At 42.6% G+C, this 20,111-nt stretch overlaps 1 protein-coding gene across 3 annotated transcripts in view; it reads left to right on the top strand.

The window, feature by feature from the left end:
* RBFOX3 (RNA binding fox-1 homolog 3) overlaps nt 1–20,111 on the top strand; it is a 143,739-nt gene that overhangs the window by 114,262 nt on the left and 9,366 nt on the right. For all 3 annotated transcript variants that reach the window (XM_033959861.1, XM_033959860.1, XM_033959859.1), the window contains 3 exons: nt 110–149; nt 2,772–2,830; nt 3,339–3,417. In XM_033959861.1, coding sequence (XP_033815752.1) covers nt 110–149; nt 2,772–2,830; nt 3,339–3,417 — 178 coding nt within the window. The remainder of the gene's footprint in view (nt 1–109; nt 150–2,771; nt 2,831–3,338; nt 3,418–20,111) is intronic.

The following is a 20,111-nucleotide window of genomic DNA, read 5'->3' as shown; positions in this document are numbered from 1 at the left end:
TGTGTTTCCCCCTGGAAATTGCCAAACTTCTACGAGCCAAGAAGAGGCACTTGGCAGACCAGATTCTAGCCTGTTCTACACACTGACTCTCTCTGACTTGCTTTTATAGGGTCCTTTACCAAGATGGATTTTATGGAGCAGAGCTTTATGTGAGTGTTCTCTGTTTTGTTCATTGAGGGCAATTTTGAACTGACTGCATGGAGTCAAAGTCTGTGTATATTTTGTACCAGTACATCAAGTGTCCCTCCTTTTGCTCTGAAAAAGTGCATGTGATAACTATCAACTGTGGTTTCTGTGAGTAGATGTTTGCTGGAAAAATTCACACATAGAGTTGAAAATGCCATTTGCACCTGTAACGTTTCCACCTCTGACCTAAATAAGCATGTTTCAGGGCGATCATGGCCTTGTGGAAGAATGCCCATTCTGTGAAGAGGAGCAGCCAATCTATGTGAATAAAGTTCTGTAATTTTGACCTCATAAAATGCTTTGAAAATTGCTCTTGCAATTACATGCTGGAAGATTCTGGTACTTGGGAGATGTGAACTCCCTTGTAGCCAAACCTCCTCCTGCATTATTCCTTACAGAACCCCCAAGTGAGACAGGTAGGGACTGAAATTGAATCATGATAAGACCAAATTCTTTTTTGTTTCATCTCAAAAGATCTCCCATGAACAATCAATTAGGATAAATTCAACTCAATATACGATATGTTTGACGATCCAAAATACTGGGAGTTTTCTTTGATAGCATTTAACTATGAAAATCAGATTGATGTGGTCCAAAAGGGATATTATACTTTATGGAAGTTGCATACTTTGTATTTTGAAGTTTCGGCCTTTAGACTTTTGGTTCAGTCTTTATTGTTGAGCCTGCTTGATTATTGTAATATCATTTATTTAACAAGTACCAGGAAAAATATAGCCAGATTGAAATTGATTCAGAATACTGCATTAAGATTGATTTATGGCCTGAAGAAATATAACCATGTGACCCTTTTTATTATGAGCTGCATTGGCTTCCTGTGAAGGCTTGCGTAGTTTTTAAATTGGGTTGTCTATGCTATAAAGTCGCTTTCAGTTCAGCCCCTCTCTATCTAGCCGATAGATTTCTAGTAGCATCCCAAAAGAACAGTAGAAGATCACATGCCCTTTTCATATTCCCCTCCGTCAAGTGGTATAAAGCAAGAAATATCTTGACCATATGCTTTCATACCAAGTAGCTTCCTATGACAAAGATTTTCAATCTTGTTCTTATGAACATTTTAGAAATCAGTTGAAAACCTTCCTCTTTTCAAAATATTTGATTGAATAGATTCTAATATACCTTTTCATTTTGTAATTTTTTTGTAAACCGCATTGAACTTATGGTTATGTTATGAGTTCCCCATTATTCAATGCTCTTGCACCATTCCCTACAGCACCTCCTAGTGACAGAGGCAGGAAGGACAGGAGCTGTGATTTCTTCCACCACCAGCTCAGACTTTGTCTCTGTGCTGTTTAAAAAACAAAACAGAAGGTTATAGAAGAAGAAATTGAGAATGGGTTTCTCAGGATACACTTGTGTCTTTGTGGAAACTGCACTAAAGTCAGAGCTGGTGGTAGAAGAAGTCACAGCTCCTGCACTTCCTGCCTCTGCCACTAGGAGCTGTTATAGAGAGCAGTGCAGGAACATTGAACATGGGGGACTTGTAATTCTTTCAGTCCCTGTTAATAGGTGAATACAATAAAGGCGATTGAAGATAGCCAAGAATGGTATGGACCAGGGGTGGGTAACTCTGGTCCTTGAGGACCAGAATCCAGTCGGGTTTTCAGGATTTCCCCAATGAATATGCATTGAAAGCAGTGCATGCAAATAGATCTCATGCATATTCTGGCCCTCGAGGACCGGAGTTGCCCACCCCTGGGATAGACTGACAAAGTAATTTTAGAAACCTTGTGCTGTTCCCTGTGACCCCGGGCAAATCACATTAGATAGATTGTGAACCCACTGGGGCAGAGAGGGAAAATGCTTGAAGTACCTGTATGCAAATTGCAAAAAGGCAGAATGCAAGTCCCAATCCCTTTCCCTGATATCATAATGCCTGGCAGAAACCCAAAGAGTAGCAACATTCCAGAGCTCATATTGTGATGTCATAATGCCTCATTCCACCAATCCCTAAGAGCCAATCTTATCAGTGATGTCACAATGGCTTGATTGTCCTATACTTGGCTCACATAGAACATAAGAATTGTCATACTGGGACATATGGAAGATCCATCAAGCCCAATATCCTGTGGCCAACCCAGGTCCCAAGTTCCTGGCAGAAACCCAAAGAGTAGCAACATTCCAGAGCTCATATTGTGATGTCATAATGCCTCATTCTACCAATAAGAGCCAACCTCCTCAGTGATGTCACAATGGCTTGATTGTCCTATACTTGGCTCACTTTTACTACATTTTGATTTCTAGACTGGTGCAGCGGTTAAAGCTACAGCCTCAGCACCCTCAGGTTGTGGGTTCAAACCCTGCACTGCTCCCTGTGACCCCCCCCCCCCCCTCCCTTAGATATAGATTGTGAGACAGGGAGAAATGTTTGAAGTCCCAATCCCTTTCCATGTGGAATTAGCAACCTGGAGACATACAATGGCTCCTAAAAATTCAGATCAGCTGCACTCCATTTGTTGAAGTGATTCACTATTGTACATGTCTGGTTGAGAAAATATTTTAACAGAAAATTAGGTGATATAAAATGACCCTTTCTGAGTTTCTTCTACTCTTTCCTGTTGCTATAGGGCGGTTACACAGCGTACAGGTACGCACAGCCAGCAACGGCAGCAGCTTATAGCGACAGGTATGGATGAGAAGGCCTGATCAGCTACTGCATGTCTGGGTCATGTGTGTATTGACAAATGCTTCAAGTTCCACATATGTCATGAGTTCTAGCTGGTCTTATTTAGCCAGTCTAGCACCTCCTTCTGAGCATTTCGTTTCTAAGGTGAGAATTGCCACCATTCCAAGCTTTGCTCCATTGCATCTGGCCTTTTTCTAAAGACATTGGAACTCCAATGGGACAAGAGCAGAACTTCATGGGGTTCGCCTGAGTTAGACGTGACCATGGCTGATCTCACTTTGTCTATTAGCCACTGCAGCATCTTTAATGGAAGCTGTTCACTTCTGCATGTAAACTAGTGCTGCCATTGTTCTTCACTACTAAGCAGCGCTAGAAAGCAGTCTTACCATTGGTTAGCGTTATAGTTCAGTCTTACCAGTGAGAACTGCTGTTACAGTCCCTCCTCATATGCTGAGCATAACCTCTGTTTCTGAAATGTGCTCCCTTCTCTTTTTTTCTTTCTCTGTAGCTATGGAAGAGTTTATGCAGCTACTGAACCTTTTCACCATACCATTGGCCCTCCCACCACATATACAATTGGATCTATGGTAAGCATAGTGGAGTCCTGTGATATTCTCTCATCCCCAGCTACCCTGTGAGATCCTGAGCTCGAGATCCCTGAGGCTCATTACACTGAGCACCTTCACCCCAAGCTTGAGTTCATTCTACAGTTGAGAACTAAGTGCATCTGAAGGTTTATTTGTTGGTTTAGATAACAGCAAATATCCATCAGGCTGCCACACAGGTTACAGTGTGCCCTTCCACTGAGAGCCGCTTCTTCAGTCTCCCTTCGTCTTATCAGCTCGTGCATTAATGATGTCTTCAATATTCTCACTTGACATACCGTAAGGATGTTAATGTTCTATTTACTTGTGTGTCAGGTTAGCACTTTCCACCACTCAAGTGGACAAGGACTATATCAGTGATGCTTTAGGGTTACCATATGGCTCCAGAAAAAGGAGGACGGATTGAGACATCTGGGTTTTACTTCTACTGAAAGCAATGGAAGTAAGGAGGTCGACTCTGATCTTTCCAACATTGTTTCTAAAATAACTCAATGTATCTCCAAACTTCGGTTCAAATGAAATTAAATGCCACTAAAACAAAGCTCTTATGGTTGGGTCCAAAACTGGATTGTCTTCCCTCCTTTGTGACCTTGGATTCTGGAGTATCTTTACAAATTGATGTTTCTTCTAAGATACTGGGCGTTCTCATAGACTCTTCACTTATTTTCAAGGACCAAATAAATTCCCTTGTTAAGAATTCCCTTGTTAAGAAATTCCCTTGCTTATTCAGTCTTCATATGTTGAGAAAAGTTAGGGGCCTTTTTCAGCAGCAGCATTTTTCTGTTTTGGTCCAGTCCATTATATTAGCCCGGTTAGATTACTGCAATGCAATTTATTCGAGCATAACTAAGACCTCCTTGCATAGACTTCAATTAATTCAAAGTACTGCTACTAAGCTGATCTTTGGAAAAAGTAAATTTCACTGGCTTCCCATCTATTGCAGGATTCATTTCAAATGTGTCTGCATTGCCTTCATGGTATCTTTGCTCCTCTTGTCCCTTTATCTTGGAACTAGTCTTTAAGCCCGTTACATCAGGGACGCGGCAGAGGAAATTAGGCCAGTAGAAGACCCGAAGCAGCGTTTAGTGTGCCTGCGACGCTGCTGCTCCTGTCGGGTTTGTCAGCCTTGTAGCAGTGGGAGGGTCAACGGGGGTTTCAGTTGTGTTGGGTAGGGTCGTCGGGGGGGGGGAGGGGGGTGAGTCGCGGCGTTGAAAGACGGTTCAGTTGAAAGATGGCGTTGAAAGACGGTTCAGTTTTTCGGTCTGGCCTGCTCCCTGCTGCTCCTTGCCGTATTGTATTTTTTAGTTGAAAGACGCGGCGTCTTTCAACCGCTGCGTCTTTCAACTAAAAAATACAATACGGCAAGGAGCAGCAGGGAGCAGGGCAGAGCGAAAAACTGAACCGTAAGCTGCGCATGCGCAGTACCTGCGGGTCGCTACAGCTCACGGAAAACCGGCGCACGCATAGGAAGTGCGCATGCGCGGCTTACCATTTTATTATATTAGATGCTTCTAGATCCTGTCCTGCAAGAAGCACCCAATGATACATGCTCTCCTTTCCCTCAGTCAAGGGAATAAAATCAACCAGGAGCCTCAGCCAATCCTTTATTTTCAAAATAACAGAATTATGGAATGGAATTCTCCATATTCTGAGGGTCTCTAGTGCCTTTCAATTTTTTCATAAAGCTGTAAAAACTGTTTTGTTTCTAACCACCTTAGAAATCTTTCCTAGTTTTGCTTTCTCTCACCCACTGGCTTTTTTCCCCTTCATTTTTTTTTTTTTTTTTTCGTTGTAACACAAAACACTTTAATGAAAAACCCAAAATCTCCAATAGGATGGTCAGTATAGCACAAGCAAATAAGGATTCTTGAATCATCCACTTATTCCTTATTGAAAAAAAAAAAAAAATAAAGTTTCAACAGTTCCACACACTTAAGCTTTAAGTCCAATGTTCATCTTTAGCTCCAGGTAAGTCTCTTGAGTTTAAACTCAGCACACAATCTCTTGAATACAAAAATAAACTTCCAAATACAACCAGTGCAATGGATTGAGTCCAATGTTAAGAAAAATCAACCAAAACTTTTCTTCTGGCCCAACAAGAACAGTTCATTCCACAGTTCCTAACAATCCAGACCAACACTTGTCTCTTCAAGGCATAAACTCTGGCTCTGGCTGGTGCCTTGCTTGGGGTAGAGCCAAGTTCCCCAAACAGGCTGGGAGGAGATAGGCTTGTACACCACTGGTGTTGCCACCCTCATCCAAAAGACAGGCACAGGTTTTATACTTCACCTCCACAGCACAACTCAGAGCAGTGCACGGCTGCTCCAAAAAACAAAAACCCAAAATGCAGCTTCTGCTTCACAGTTCCTTGGATGGCTGGTTACACCCCACAATGTAACCAGCACGAACACTTAGCCAGTCTTGAATATAAATATCAAAATGAAAACTTCAGTGAACAATAAATTGTCTGGGTTTGCAGCCTACTCACAGGCCATTTGTTCCTCACTAATATCAGGAAAAGTAAAGTCCTGGTAATCCATTGGATAGTCCTCTTGCTGGGTTTCTGTAGCTGGTTCAGCAAGGCTTTCAGCTAGTTCCTCTATCTCCCAGTCAGTAGTCTCCATGGGGGAATTGGCTTGTGCTGGCTCATGCTCAGCTAGAAGGACTGGCCTCCTTCCCAGCCTACGGTCAGCTGCTTATTCCAACTGTCTTCTTCCTCTGTCTGAAGATGGAAGCTCAGGAAATGGAAACCTCAGCAATTGACTGTGCATTGGCAGTCATCTTTTGTTGTGTTCTCCACATCGGATCTTCCAGATTGGGAAATCGACTCCACAATATCAACATCTTATTAACAACCAGACCCTTGAGAAAGGCTTTGTTAGCCGAAATACAGCCCATGTCGGGTCCGTTAGTTTCTCATACGGTTGATGTGGATATACATTTTTTAGCATTGGCTGAAGATATTTTGAAGAAATAAAGGAAAGTCAAGAACATTGTGTTTCGTCCAGTTTCTTTCTTTGCTGGATTGATCCTTTTTCTGTGGAACACTGGGTCTTCTTGTTTTGCTCTTCACATCCTCAGCACCCAGCCACGCCCCGTCCTAGCAGGGACAGGCAAGTTCTTGAAGGGCCCTGCACTCTGACTGTCAGCCTGAGCTCTAGACATTCTTATGTTTAAATATGTTTATTGAGTTTTATAATATAACAGAAAGAACAGTATACATCTTTTCAAACTCGAATCATCCCCCCTCCCCTTCCTCCCTTTGATTTTCTTTTTTTTTTTTTTTTTAAATACTGTTAACCGAATCGAGCTCCATGTTTGGACATGATCCGCTATACAAAGCTAAGTTTTTAGTTTGGTTTAGACAGAGCGAGACATCTGGGTTTCACTTCCACTGAAAGCAATGGCAGTAAAACCCGTCCTCCTTTTTCTGGAGCCATATGGTAACCCACAGCTTGTAATTGTGGAAGTGCCACTGTGATGTCATCAGGCCTCGCCATTGGCTGACATGACACACTATTTTAGCTCACAGCAGGGCTTGTAAAACTCTGAAAACGAGCCAAGATGTCCAGCAGAAGTGATTAGACCCCCTGCTTTCCTATTTCAGTATTCCTAAATTATCCTGCAAACATTCATCTTAAACAGCTTGTCTAGCTCAGAAAATGGATGTTTAGGTCCGTACATTCAGCCTGACACTAGAACGTTCTAGAAGGCTTGGCAAATGCGTATCGAGCCCTGCCAAGGCAACTGCATATTTGATCAGGAATGTGCATTTGTTTAATGAAATTTTGCTTTGTCATTTCACAGCGATTTAACCTGAAAAGAAAACAAAATTTCAGCAGGGGGTTCCATATTGTGTGGGACTGGGAATGATTTGTGGATTATGACTCTTCTCAGTAGCTCAAGACTAGTATCTCACCATTTAATGGAGATTTAAGTGTCTTCTAAGGCTCATGGATCCAGATCTTCTGCCTTTCTGTGGTGCAGCCAAAGTACTTTTACATTATCTATGCAGGTATTTTCTCTGTCCCTAATGGACTTTGAACCTGGGCTAATGGAGAGTTAGGCAGAGTTACCAGATGTCTGGATTTCCCCGGACATGAACTCCTTGTGAGGGGATACGGATGGCTTTTCAAAACCCGGCAACCCTAGGGTTAGCTGATTTGCCCAGGATCACAAAGAGCCAAGGTGGGATTTGAACCCAGTTTGCTTGGTTTGCAATCCACTACTGTAACCACTTACTAAGATCTGAAGAGTAGTGGAAAGAGTTTCAGGTTTATTTAAAAATTTGATACAAGAACATAAGAAGTTGCCTCCGCTGAGGCAGACCAGAGGTCCATCTCACCCAGCGGTCCGCTCCCGCGGTGGCCCTTCAGGCCTATTGCCTGAGCAGTGATCCCTGACTATTTCTATAACTTACCTCTTACTCCTATCCCTATAACCTGCCTCTACTCCTATCTGTACCCCTCAATACCTTTGTCCTCTAGGAACCTATCCAAACCTTCTTTGAAGCCCTGTAACGTGTTTCTGCCTATCACAGCCTCCGGAATTGCGTTCCATGTATCCACCACCCTCTGGGTGAAGAAGAACTTCCTGGCGTTTGTCCTAAACCTGTCCCCTTTCAATTTCTCAGAGTGCCCCCTTGTGGTTCCCCATAATTTGAAAAATCTGTCCCTGTCTACTTTTTCTATGCCTTTCAGGATCTTGAAGGTTTCTATCATGTCACCTCTAAGTCTCCGCTTCTCCAGGAGAACAGCCCCAGCTCCTTCAGCCCCAGCTGTTTCTATCATGTCCGCCATTAAAATTCAAAGCGGTTTTACATAATATCAAAACAAATTACAAACAATCAAACTCACTGACAAACATTAACTTACCGGTACAGGATGGAGAATGGCAGAAATACAATTTAAACTAAACTAAACCTTGGGTTTGTATACCGCGCCATCTCCGCGAACGTAGAGCTCGGCACGGTTTACAGAGTTAAGATAGAAAGGAACTACAATGAAGGGTTATAGGAGAGGAACTAAGAAGATAGAGAGGGACAAAGGTACCAGAGAGTGGGAGGTGATTAGATTTTTGAAAAAAGCCAAGTTTTCAAGTGTTTGCGGAAGGATTGGAGGGAACTTGAATTTCTGAGCGGGGATGTGAGGTTGTTCCAGAGTTCTGTGATTCTAAAGGGGAGGGATGTTCCAAGAGAAAGAGGGGAACAAAATATAAATAGTCTAGAATAATGTAAGATAAGCTAAAATGATTAAAATATGGCAAGGAACAGATTTAGAAGGATTATTATACACCTGTCCTGACTACTGGGTTCCCCCTCCATGACAATATGAATTCATATGTTGTAATACACACTGTAAGCTAACTAGAGTGCACTTTTGCTCAGTATACTCCCCCCTCCATATTCACGGGTTCGGCACTCACAACTTCAATCGTTTCTGGGTTTTATCCCCCTTCCGAACCTCACCACAACTTACTTTAGGCTGACTCTGACCCAACCCTGCCTCCCAGATCCCTCCACAACTTTTTAAAGCCTGGTGGTCTAGCGGTGAAGCAGGGCAGGAGCGATCCTCTTACACTCCTGCCCCGTGCAGAACCATGAACAAAAATGGCTGCTGTGAGTCTCCGCTGTAGTCTTACGAGACCACGGGAACTCATGGCAGCCATTTTTGTTGTGGTTCTGCACTGGGCAGGAGAGTAGAAAAATCCCTCCTGCCCCACTTCACCGCTAGACCACGAGGTTTTCAAAAGTAAGTTGTGGAGAGGTCCTGAGGCGGGGTTGGGTCAGAGTCAGCCCTAAAATTATTTGCAAATTTTTCTTATTCTCAGGCCGTATTTGCCTCTAACCCCTATGAATATGGAGGGGGGAGGGAGTGTAGTTTCCTTCTTCAAAGTCCCTTAGCGGAAAAAAAAATCCATGTATTATCTTCATGGGTCCATATGATAGTTTCATAGTTTATTTAAATTTTTGATTAAACACTTAAATAAAGGTACAAAGCATTGTACATAATAATTTAAAATAGCTAGAAATACACCGACTAATCATACATACTTATGACCAGAGAACATTGGGAAAAAAAGGGAAGAACTACAATTTCTAATAAAGAATACATAAAAGGAAAATACAATAGGAAAGGGGGAGAAGTTAAATGTAGTGAAAGTATCTACTTTTGTTAAAAAAAAATTTCAGCTATAGGCGTCTTTAAAGAGTAGCATTTAAGGCTGCTTTTCAATTTCTGCAGGTTTTGTTCAGCTCTAAGGTGTAGAGGGAGAGAGTTCCAAATTAGAGGGGCAGTGACTGAAAAAATGAAGGTACGACAAGTACCGATTATCTTTAGGGAAGGGACATTAAGAGAATACTGTGTGACTGATCTTAAAGTTCTGGGGGGGTGGTAAGGGATCAGCAGTCTATCTATGAAAGCTGGGGTATTAGTTTGCATGGTTTTAAAAGTCAAGAGTGCAATTTTATAGGTGATCCTATATAAAACAGGCAACCAGTGAGCTTTTTGTAACAGAGGAGTGACGTGATCAAATTTTTTTGAACCCGAAATAATTTTAATAGCTGTGTTTTGTATTAAGTTGAAGACGTTTTATATCTTTTAGACACAAAACTTTGTAGAATGAATTAAAACATTAAGAGATTTTACGTCAAGGTGGGGAACCAAAGACCTAATCATCCTAAGTTTATAAAAACAGTTCTTGACCAGCGCACTGATTTGAGGACGGAATGAAAGTTTATTATCAATAAGGACCCCTAATATTTTGGTTGTTGGAGTTGATTTAAGGGGGACATTGTGTATGGAGACCGGAGCAATTAATTCTAAACCTTCTTTCCATGAGAAAAGCATGGTGCTTGATTTAGAGATGCTTAGGGAGAGCATATTCGCATTTAGCCAATCATGAATTTTAGCTAATTTGAGATCGATGTTAGAGATGTCATTTTGGTTAGTAGGATCAATGGTATGAAGAAGTTGAAGATCGTCGGCATAAGCACAGACAGTGAAACCGATCGATTGACAGAGGATTAAGAGGGGAACCAGGTAAATGTTGAAAAGCAGGGGGGACAGTATGGAACCTTGTGGAATGCCAAAGGATTCAGAGATTGAGTTATTAAAATGAACGGTGGATACCCTATCAGAAAAGTAGGATCTGAACCATTCAACAACTTGATTGGATATACCAATGGATAGGAGATGGTGATCTATAATATCAAATGCGGCAGCTAGATCTAAGGAAATAAGGAGGACAGACTTGTGCTGATCAAGGTAGTAATGGAAGTTGTGGTAAGTCCTAAAAGCGAGTGTTCTGTGGAGTGATTTTGTAGGAAACCTGCTTGATTAGGGTGTAAAGTCCGTGTTTTGTCGATGAAAGACCATCTTTTCGGTTAAAAATGGGAGATTAGCAATTGGACGATAGTTAGCGCAGTCCTTGGAATTATTTTTGGGGTCTTTGACGATAGGATAAACAATCGAATGTTATATCAGCTGGAAGACTGGCTACATTTACTGTCTAAAACAAAGGAGATTTAGGAATGAACTTTTAGAACAGTTTATTCATTTGTGCACTGGTCCAAGCAGGTGTGAACATTGTCACAATTATTGCGACAGGAGACGGATGATGCTATGATTAAGAAGAGCAGAGGTAGCTAGGGTTTATTTATTCCCAATATCCTGCAGTCTGAGGATCTCCATCGTCTTCTCTTCAGCATTTTGTAGGAAGTGTTTACATAATTTTTTCCTACCTGTGAAGTTTGTTTTTGTGCTTTTGCAAAAGAATAAATTAGGCAGAGATACGGTTTGGAATCCAGGCATATTTCCTTTAAAACTGCACATGAGAGAGGATTATAATATGCAAAATTACTCCTTTGAATAACAGGTGTAAACAGTGCCTAAGCCCCCCTCACTGCCAACGGACACATGTTCAAAGGCGAATGGTCTGTATGATCTGATAATTGCTGATGCTTGTATGGATATTTCAAGTCTATTCAAATTTTGATATACCACCTCATCATTTATTTCAAGGTGGTCATACATTTTAAAATAGGGTAGAAGCATATAATATAAATTTAACATAACTTTAACAAAATAAACATACACGATTAGATAAAAACAATGACATACACGACTGGACAAACAAGGGGAGAACTACAGTGCTGAAAGAAAAGTAAGATATAAAGGTATAAACAAAAGGGTGGGGTTAAAAACAAGTAAGTCCAATAGAAATGGACTTGTAGAAGATAAAAAGTTTCTTATGGTTTTGTTGTTTTGGGTTTTTTTTAATAAATATCCTTAAAAGGACATTTACATCTTTAAAAAGGAATATCTTAAGAAAAGATTTAAATTTCTCAAGATTAGTTATCTCTCTAAGAGCATTTGGTGCTGAGTACTACTCCTCAGCTCACATGTCGGTCATGTCGTTGGATCCGTGTTGCAAATCTGCTAGTAGTAGAGCTTTTGGTAGCATCAAAAATGAAAAAAAAAATTTTTTTTGTGGCCTGGAAATTTTTTTGCATCATCTACCCAGAAAGACCAGAAGCCTGTTCAATAGAGACACTGCCCCCTTCTGACTCTAAAGAGCCATACACCTCACCTGTCACCTGTCTCTATTCTTGAGTTGTTTCTCTTTGACATCAGCATATAAGGACAATTTGAAAAATTTCTTATTTCAATTTTCATTTTGTTTTCATAGCAAAGACACTTTAACACCTGTCTTCTCCTGACCTTTGCAGTACAAAATCCATCATTTGTAAATAGAAATAATCAGACAACACAAAAATTCCATTTAAATCATAATGCTGCCTCCCATCCCAGGTCTGGTTTTATCTTATCTTTTTGCATTTCATCCATCCTCTTCTGCAGACGGACTTACCATTACTATGATGAATATGCTTGAGAGTACGAGGGTGGTTTGAAAAGTTTGGTGAATTTCTATGAGATGGTGCTCCCGTCCATTAAGTCATCAACGCCATCAATGAGTAGTTTACAGAGTTGGACAGAAGCTCTTTTTCCTACGATATGAAAAACTGGGATTCGCTATACAGCGTCACTCTCTGGAAAAGACAGGCCAGGGTTTTCGTGCCTCTGTAGAAGATATAGACCGCCTAATACTACTTCCGATGTTAGCCACATCCACAGTAGCATGAGGCAACCTAAAGCACCTATGGAGACGCGATTCTAGCACCTTGAAATGCAGTTAAAAATGTCATTTAAATGGCATTTTTTACCGAGCTTGGGTGCCTACCTTGGCCTGAAAAATTGGCACTGGTTAGAGAATTTGGGCCTAAGTGTATATAGCCCTCGATGGAGACTATGCTGTTTAAATTGCCTTTTTATTAAACTTTTCAAACCACCCTCGTATATCATATGTATATTTATTGTGGAATAGCTGCCTCCGGGGGAGGGTTCAGATGTAGTGCCATAGACCATGCCCTTGAGAAATTAAATAAAGAAATGCCCAGGGGAGGTTTTCTACTCCCCAGGGGTTCGAGTAGAGAATGAACTCAATTTCCCTGTCCCATTCCTGTAAGCTCTGCCTTAACTTCTCAAGCCTCGAACACTTATGATTGTAAAGTGTTTGAGGCTTGTGCAGATGAGGACGGAGCGGGGACAGGAAAAGAACTTTCAGGGACGGGAAAACGAGTTCCCGCAGGGATGGGGAAAAATTTATCCCTGTGTCCTCCTCTAATCCTGAGCTTCCATACATTATAAAGGCAAGTCCGCCCCCTAGTGCATATTCCTAGCTAATACACCTTATCTTCCCTAGTTCTTATAGCCTGCAAAATATCTATTCAGCTCATCGCAGATCCCAACTAAGGGCCGCTTTTAAAAAGCTGTGCTAGCAGTGATGCCACGTAAATGAACCGAAGCCCGTATGGGCTTTGGCACATTTACTGTGGCATTGTAAAATGGGCCCTAAGAGGAACCGGGGCTAAAACGAACCAGAAAAACACAAATACAACTAAAGTCAAAAAGAAAGTCCAATTGCGAATAACTCAAACAATTCACAATCGACTAAATTAACAGGAACAACTTTTCAGATTTTCACATTTAAAATATCCCAAAAAAGGTAGCAATAGTTTTCCTTTTTTTAGGGGGGGGATTTTTTGTGTGTGAAAATCTAAAACATTGTTCCTGCTTATTCCTAGCTGCCAGTAGCTCAAGGCCTGGGCTGTTTGTAGTTCAGTAGCTGCCTCAGGTCCCATCTGAGGCTCTTCTTGTGGCTGCAGTAATCTTAGAAACATAGAAATCGACGGCAGATAAGGGCCAAGGCCCATCCAGTCTGCCCACCCTAATGACCCTCCCCTGCCTTTACTTTGCGAATAGATCCCACGTGTCGATCCCATTTGGCCTTAAAATCAGGCATGCTGTTGGCCTCAATCACCTGAAGTGGAAGACCATTCCAGCGATCCACCACCCTTTCGGTGAAAAAGAATTTCCTGGGACATCCTGAATGGACGATTGGGCTGCGAAGTTAGTCCCTTGGTTGCTCCTCTCTTTGCTCAACCCAATATGCTGTGACTCCCTGTAAACACAGGGAACTACAGTAGATTGAATAAATGGCACCCACATTTTGGCACAGAAGTATAGAAACACGTTGGCAGATAAAGGCCAAATGGCCCATCCGCAGCATCCACTATCTCCTCCTCCTCTCCCTATTGGCTAAGGCTCTTAACATTTGCATCTCCTCCTCCTATAGGCTAAGGCTCTTTCCACTTGCATTGTGAGGTCATAGAGCTTTATGGTTATAGAAACATGATGGCAGATAAAGGCCAAATGGCTCATCAAGAGCATCCACTATCTCCTCCTCTCACTATTGACTAAGGCTCTTAACATTTGCATCTCCTCTTCCTATAGGCTAAGGCTCTTTACACCTGCATTGTGAGGTCATAGAGCTTTAGGGTTATAGAAACATGATGGCAGATAAAGGCCAAATGGCCCATCCGCAGCATCCACTATCTCCTCCTCCTCTCCCTATTGGCTAAGGCTCTTAACATTTGCATCTCCTCTTCCTATAGGCTAAGGCTCTTTCCACTTGCATTGTGAGGTCATAGAGCTTTATGGTTATAGAAACATGATGGCAGATAAAGGCCAAATGGCTCATCAAGAGCATCCACTATCTCCTCCTCTCACTATTGACTAAGGCTCTTAACATTTGCATCTCCTCTTCCTATAGGCTAAGGCTCTTTACACCTGCATTGTAAGGTCATAGACAGCTTTATGGTTATAGAAACATAGAAACCTGATGGCAGATAAAGGCCAAATGGCCCATCCACAGCATCCACTATCTCCTCTTCTCCCTAAAACATCCCACGTGCCTGTCCCACGCTTTCTGTGTGGCATGCTGTTCTAGAGACAGTGCTTTGAGTTAGATGTCGTTTATAGACTGAGCTGATTTCCATGCCCAAACTTTGGGCAGAATTTACATCAGCTAGAACTTGATGCATAAATTAGGTGTGAATCTCCCCCCAATTCTACAACACTGTATATCTTTAGTGAACGTCTCCGCTTTGGAGTTGCGTGCAGCGTCTTTCTAGAATAGCACCTAGCAAGATGTACAGGCAAAATAGAGCCAATTGGCTGGAAGTGTCTAATTAGTGCTAGTTAATGGCTCGTTCCTCAGGTTGCATGTGCAACGTGGGTGCCATATATAGAATTCGGGGGGAAGATGCCCATCCGTCCTCCAGCCTCAACCTGCAGAAGAGTCACAAGCAAACTTCCAGGACATAGAAAAGTCTCTGCATCCATCATAGGAAACTGCAGGAGAGCCTCAAAGATCTGGCAAAAAATAATGTAGTCAGAAAAAGAGAGAGAGAGAAAAACGAGGGAAAGAAAGGGGTAAAAGAGATGATTTGAACCATGCGATTTCTAAATTCATCCACTGATTAGGTGCCTTTTGGACTCTAATTCCTTTTAGAGTTTAAGAAATTCCCCTTTTCCTGCTATTTTATTTATTTTTTTTGGGGGGGGGTTACTGATTGGTTGTTTTTTTCATATTTGATGTTGCAGGCTAGCTTGTACAGAGGAGCGTTCACTCGTTTCACTCCCTACTAGCAAGAGAGGCTTTACCCACGAGAGTAACTGTGAGACATCCTCAGAATAAACCCCCACAGCCTTGGCCTCACAGCAACCGAATGATAAAAGCTGTTCTCTCCCCACCGAGCTCGCTGTATGTGTATCTCTGGCTTCTTCTGTTCTTTATCTGAAACTTCAATACAAACAGTTGGCATTGAGTGCAGGCAGCTTTTGAATAATCCTAAAGGAGCCGGGTCCATGGTGGCCCCTGAGTGCTACAGCCGATACTGAAAAGATGGTGATGTGATTCACGGCAGGAACGAGTGCTGGACTGCCATTTGGGGCTCTGCTCTTCACTCGAGTCTTGTTTGACAATATCAGACTCTTGCCAGGTTCAAGTACAGAACTAAGGCCCACTTTACGTGCTGGAAAACTGTGCTGAATAATGCCTTCCGTGTGGAGCAGTGTGGCAATGACCAGACTCCACCAGGGACCACTTTCATGCACCTGGCCATGGTATACGTGTTTTCGACTTGATCCTTGCCTTCTGCCTGCCTGCACCATTCATCCTGCTTCCAGTTTTCCCAATTTCAGTTAGACCTTTTGGTATCATGTTAGCAAAGTGTAGTTGTGCCGTGCCTGAGATGTCTTGAATGGAATGTGCCCACCCAGATCCCATGAGCGTGGGGTCACCTCATCTAAACTGCGGAGGCACAACATCCCCCAGCAGTCTTTCCTCATGGTCCTGCCCTATGTGTCCTTGTTCAGTACGGACATTATTACCTTTTTCCCCACCCCACACACACTGGAATGGTTCATTAATCACTTATGCAGTGAATGCTTAATTATTTTCTCGTTCTCTAGCAGTGGAAGAATCCCCCTCAGAAATGCATTACTAGTAGGGAAACCTAAGGCAAGTTCGAAAATTCTTCGACAGAACACAATTCCAGCTCGTGGTCCAGTCCAAAGTCCTGGGTCTTCTAGACTACAGCAACATCTTCTATCTCCTTTGCCCCACAACCATGATAAAACAATTACAAACAGTACAAAACACAACTCTGAGACTTATCTACTCACTGAGGAAACATGACCACATCACAGCGGCTTACCTCGATTCACACTGGCTCCCAATACAAGCAAGAATACCATTCAAATTCTACTGTCTATTATTTAAGACCATAAACGGAGACTGCCCAGCCTACTTGAAAAACCGACTAACCAAACAACCACAACCAGACATAGGAGAACCCACACTCCATTCACGCACCCTCCAATCAGAAATGTCAAATGAAAAAAATGTACGATGGCCTCCTGGCCACTCAAGCAGCAAAACTAGACTACCAACTCTTCAATTTACTGATCATGACCCCAGACTACAAAACCTTCAGAAAAGAAATAAAAACCCTGCTATTCAAGAAATTAAAGACAAACTAACACAGCAAGAATCATCTCAATCCCCAATAACAACCTGCTCTATTGCATAATACCATGGGAAATGTCCAGATAACTCCTTATGTAATCCGCCTTGAACCACAAGGTAATGGCGGAATAGAAATTACTAATGTAATGTAATGGAAGATCCTGGAACCTTCTAAGCTTTAGAAAATCCATTAGCCAGTGAAGACTTAAAAATTTTGAGTTCTGTAAATGTTGAATATAGTATCGCTATAGGTAATTGAAGGTTAGTTTGCCTAGATTTAGTAGATGGAGCAACAGTAAATGTGTTGCTTTGCTGACTTTGATGTACCTGCAAAGTCTGAGTTAGTCTCTTACAGTGATCCGGTCCATTCTGTCAGAATATTATGAGCAAATCTATCCGGGGATAGACTGGATCCTAGGCACATCCGGCTGTGCTAGGGAAACCAAGTTCCTGGATACTGTAGGCGATTGCTTCCTGGATCAACTCGTCAAGGAAAATACAAGAGGAAATGCAATTCTGGACTTAATTCTAAATGGACTACGAGGACTGGCACAACATGTAGAAGTGGAAGGAACGCTGGGAAGCAGCGATCACAATATGATCCGCTTCGACCTAGATGCAGGTGAGAAACATCGGTCCAAAACGACAGCCACGGCACTGAACTTCCAAAAAGGAAATTACGATGGGATGAGACTCATGGTGGGGAAGAGGATAAGCACTGTAAAAACGCTAGAGCAAGCTTGGTCCCTTTTTAAGGACACAGTCACTGAGGTGCAAAATCTATATATACCGCGTATCAACAAAGGATCCAAGAGGAAAAAGAACAAAGAACCGGCATGGCTCACTGTAGAGGTGAAGGAAGCGATCAGAGACAAGAAAACTTTGTTTAAGGAATGGAAAAGGTCAAAAACTGATGAAAACTGGAATAAGCACAAACATCAACGCAGGTGCCATAAGGCAGTAAAAGGGACTACGAGGAAAAAATAGCCAAGGAGGCAAAAAACTTCAAGCCTTTCTTTCGATATATGAGGGGGGAAACAACCCGCGAGGGAAACGATGGGGTCGTTTGATGACCGTGGAATAAAGGGAGTGCTAAAGGAGGACAAAGAAATCGCCGACAAACTGAACACATTTTTTGTGTCTGTATTTACCGAAGAGGATATACACAGCATACCGGAACCCATCAGGCTATATGCTGGAAAAGAAGATGGGAAACTGATACAGTTGACGGTCAGTCTAGAAGAGGTATGCAAGCAGATTGATAGGCTTAAGCGCGACAGATCCCCAGGACCGGATGGCATCCATCCATGGGTCATCAAGGAACTAAAAGGGACTATAACTGAACTGCTTCAGCTAATAGCCAATCTGTCGATCAAATCAGGAAAGATTCCGGAAGACTGGAAGGTGGCGAATGTTACGCCGATCTTCAAAAAAGGTTCAAGGGGAGATCCAGGAAACTACAGACCGGTGAATCTGACCTCGGTACCGGGAAAGATGGTAGAAGCACTGATAAAGGACCGCATCATTGATCACCTTGATGGACACGATCTGATGAGGACCAGCCAACACAGTTTCAATAAAGGCAGATCTTGCCCTACGAACTTGCTGCGCTTCTTCGAGGGAGTAAACAGGCAGATAGACAAGGGTGACCCGGTTGACATTGTATATCTGGATTTTCAGAAGGCGTTCGACAAAGTTCCACATGAACATGGAATCGAGGGTGAAATACTCATGTGGATTAAAAACTGGCTGGAGCATAGAAAACAGAGAGTGGGGGTAAATCAACAATTCTCAGACTGGAAGAGCATCACCAGTGGGGTGCTGCAGGGCTCAGTGCTTGGACCTGTGCTTTTCAACATCTTTATAAATGATCTGGACATTGGTACGACGAGCGAGGTGATTAAATTTGCGGACAATATGAAGTTATACAGAGTAGTGAAGACACAGGGGGATTGCGAAGATCTGCAACTAGACATAATCAAGCTCGAGAAATGGGCATCGACATGGCAAATGAGGTTCAATGTGGATAAGTGCAAAGTGATGCATGTCAGGAACAAAAATCTCATGCACGAATTCAGGATGTCCGGGGCAGTACTTGGAGAGACTTCCCAGGAAAGGGACTTGGGAGTTCTGATCCATGAAGCCATCTGCACAATGTGCTACGGTGGCGAAAAGGGCAAACAGAATGCTAGGAATGATCAAGAAGGGGATCACGAACAGATCCAAGAAGGTTATCATGCCGCTGTACCGGGCCATGGTACGCCCTCACCTGGAGTACTGTGTCCAGCACTGGTCACCGTACATGAAGAAGGATACAGTACTACTTGAAAGGGTCCAGAGAAGGGTGACTAAAAGGGTTAAGGGGCTGGAGGAGTACAGCAAGAGATTAGAGAAACTGGGCCTCTTCTCCCTTGAAAAGAGGAAACAGAGAGGAGACATGATTGAAACATTCAAAATACTGAAGGGAATAGACTTATTAGAGAAAGACAGACTGTTCACCCTCTCCAAGGTAGGGAGAACGAGAGGACATTCTCTAAAGTTGAAAGGGGATAGATTCTGTACAAATGTAAGGAAATAATTCTTCACCCAGAGAGTGGTGGAAAACTGGAACGCTCTTCTGGAGTCTGTTATAGGGGAAAACACCCTCCAGGGTTTCAAGAGAAAGTTGGACAAGTTCATGCTAAACTGGTGAGACTGGACTCATTTGGAGCACTGGACATGACCTTGGGGCTGCCGCGTGAGCGGACTGCTGGGCAGGATGGACCATTGGTCTGACCCAGCAGCGGCAATTCTTATGTTCTTAACCAGAGTGAGGGGGGGGGGACTAGAAAGCGATCCTGGAAATATTTTTAATGCAAATGTGTCTGAGAAAGGAACATTATGTAATGTAAAGTCACAAACAGAGAAAAATGATAGCAGATAAAGGCCAAAAGTCCCATCCACACACCTCACAGACCCTCAATGAGGTGGAGCTTCAATGACGGCACCTGGAATGGATTGAGACCGTGGATTTATTTCACAGGGTGACCAGAGCTGGGATTTCAACTATCTCCTTGAGCGCTGACACTGACATGTTATGGATGTATGATGTCCGCGTCTTCCCCCCCCCCCCCCCAAAGTGATTCTCTGGTTTATTAAAAACCAATAAAGGCAGCAGACAAATATCCAGTGTTTTGGCACTCATGCTTTCATCAGGAGTCTACAATACAGTAATATGATTAATGTAGACTCCTGCTGAAGGCCAT

The sequence above is a fragment of the Geotrypetes seraphini genome, chromosome 10, assembly GCF_902459505.1.
Source record: "Geotrypetes seraphini chromosome 10, aGeoSer1.1, whole genome shotgun sequence".
NCBI lineage: Eukaryota > Metazoa > Chordata > Amphibia > Gymnophiona > Dermophiidae > Geotrypetes > Geotrypetes seraphini.
This window is presented reverse-complemented; position numbering and strand designations above follow the sequence as displayed.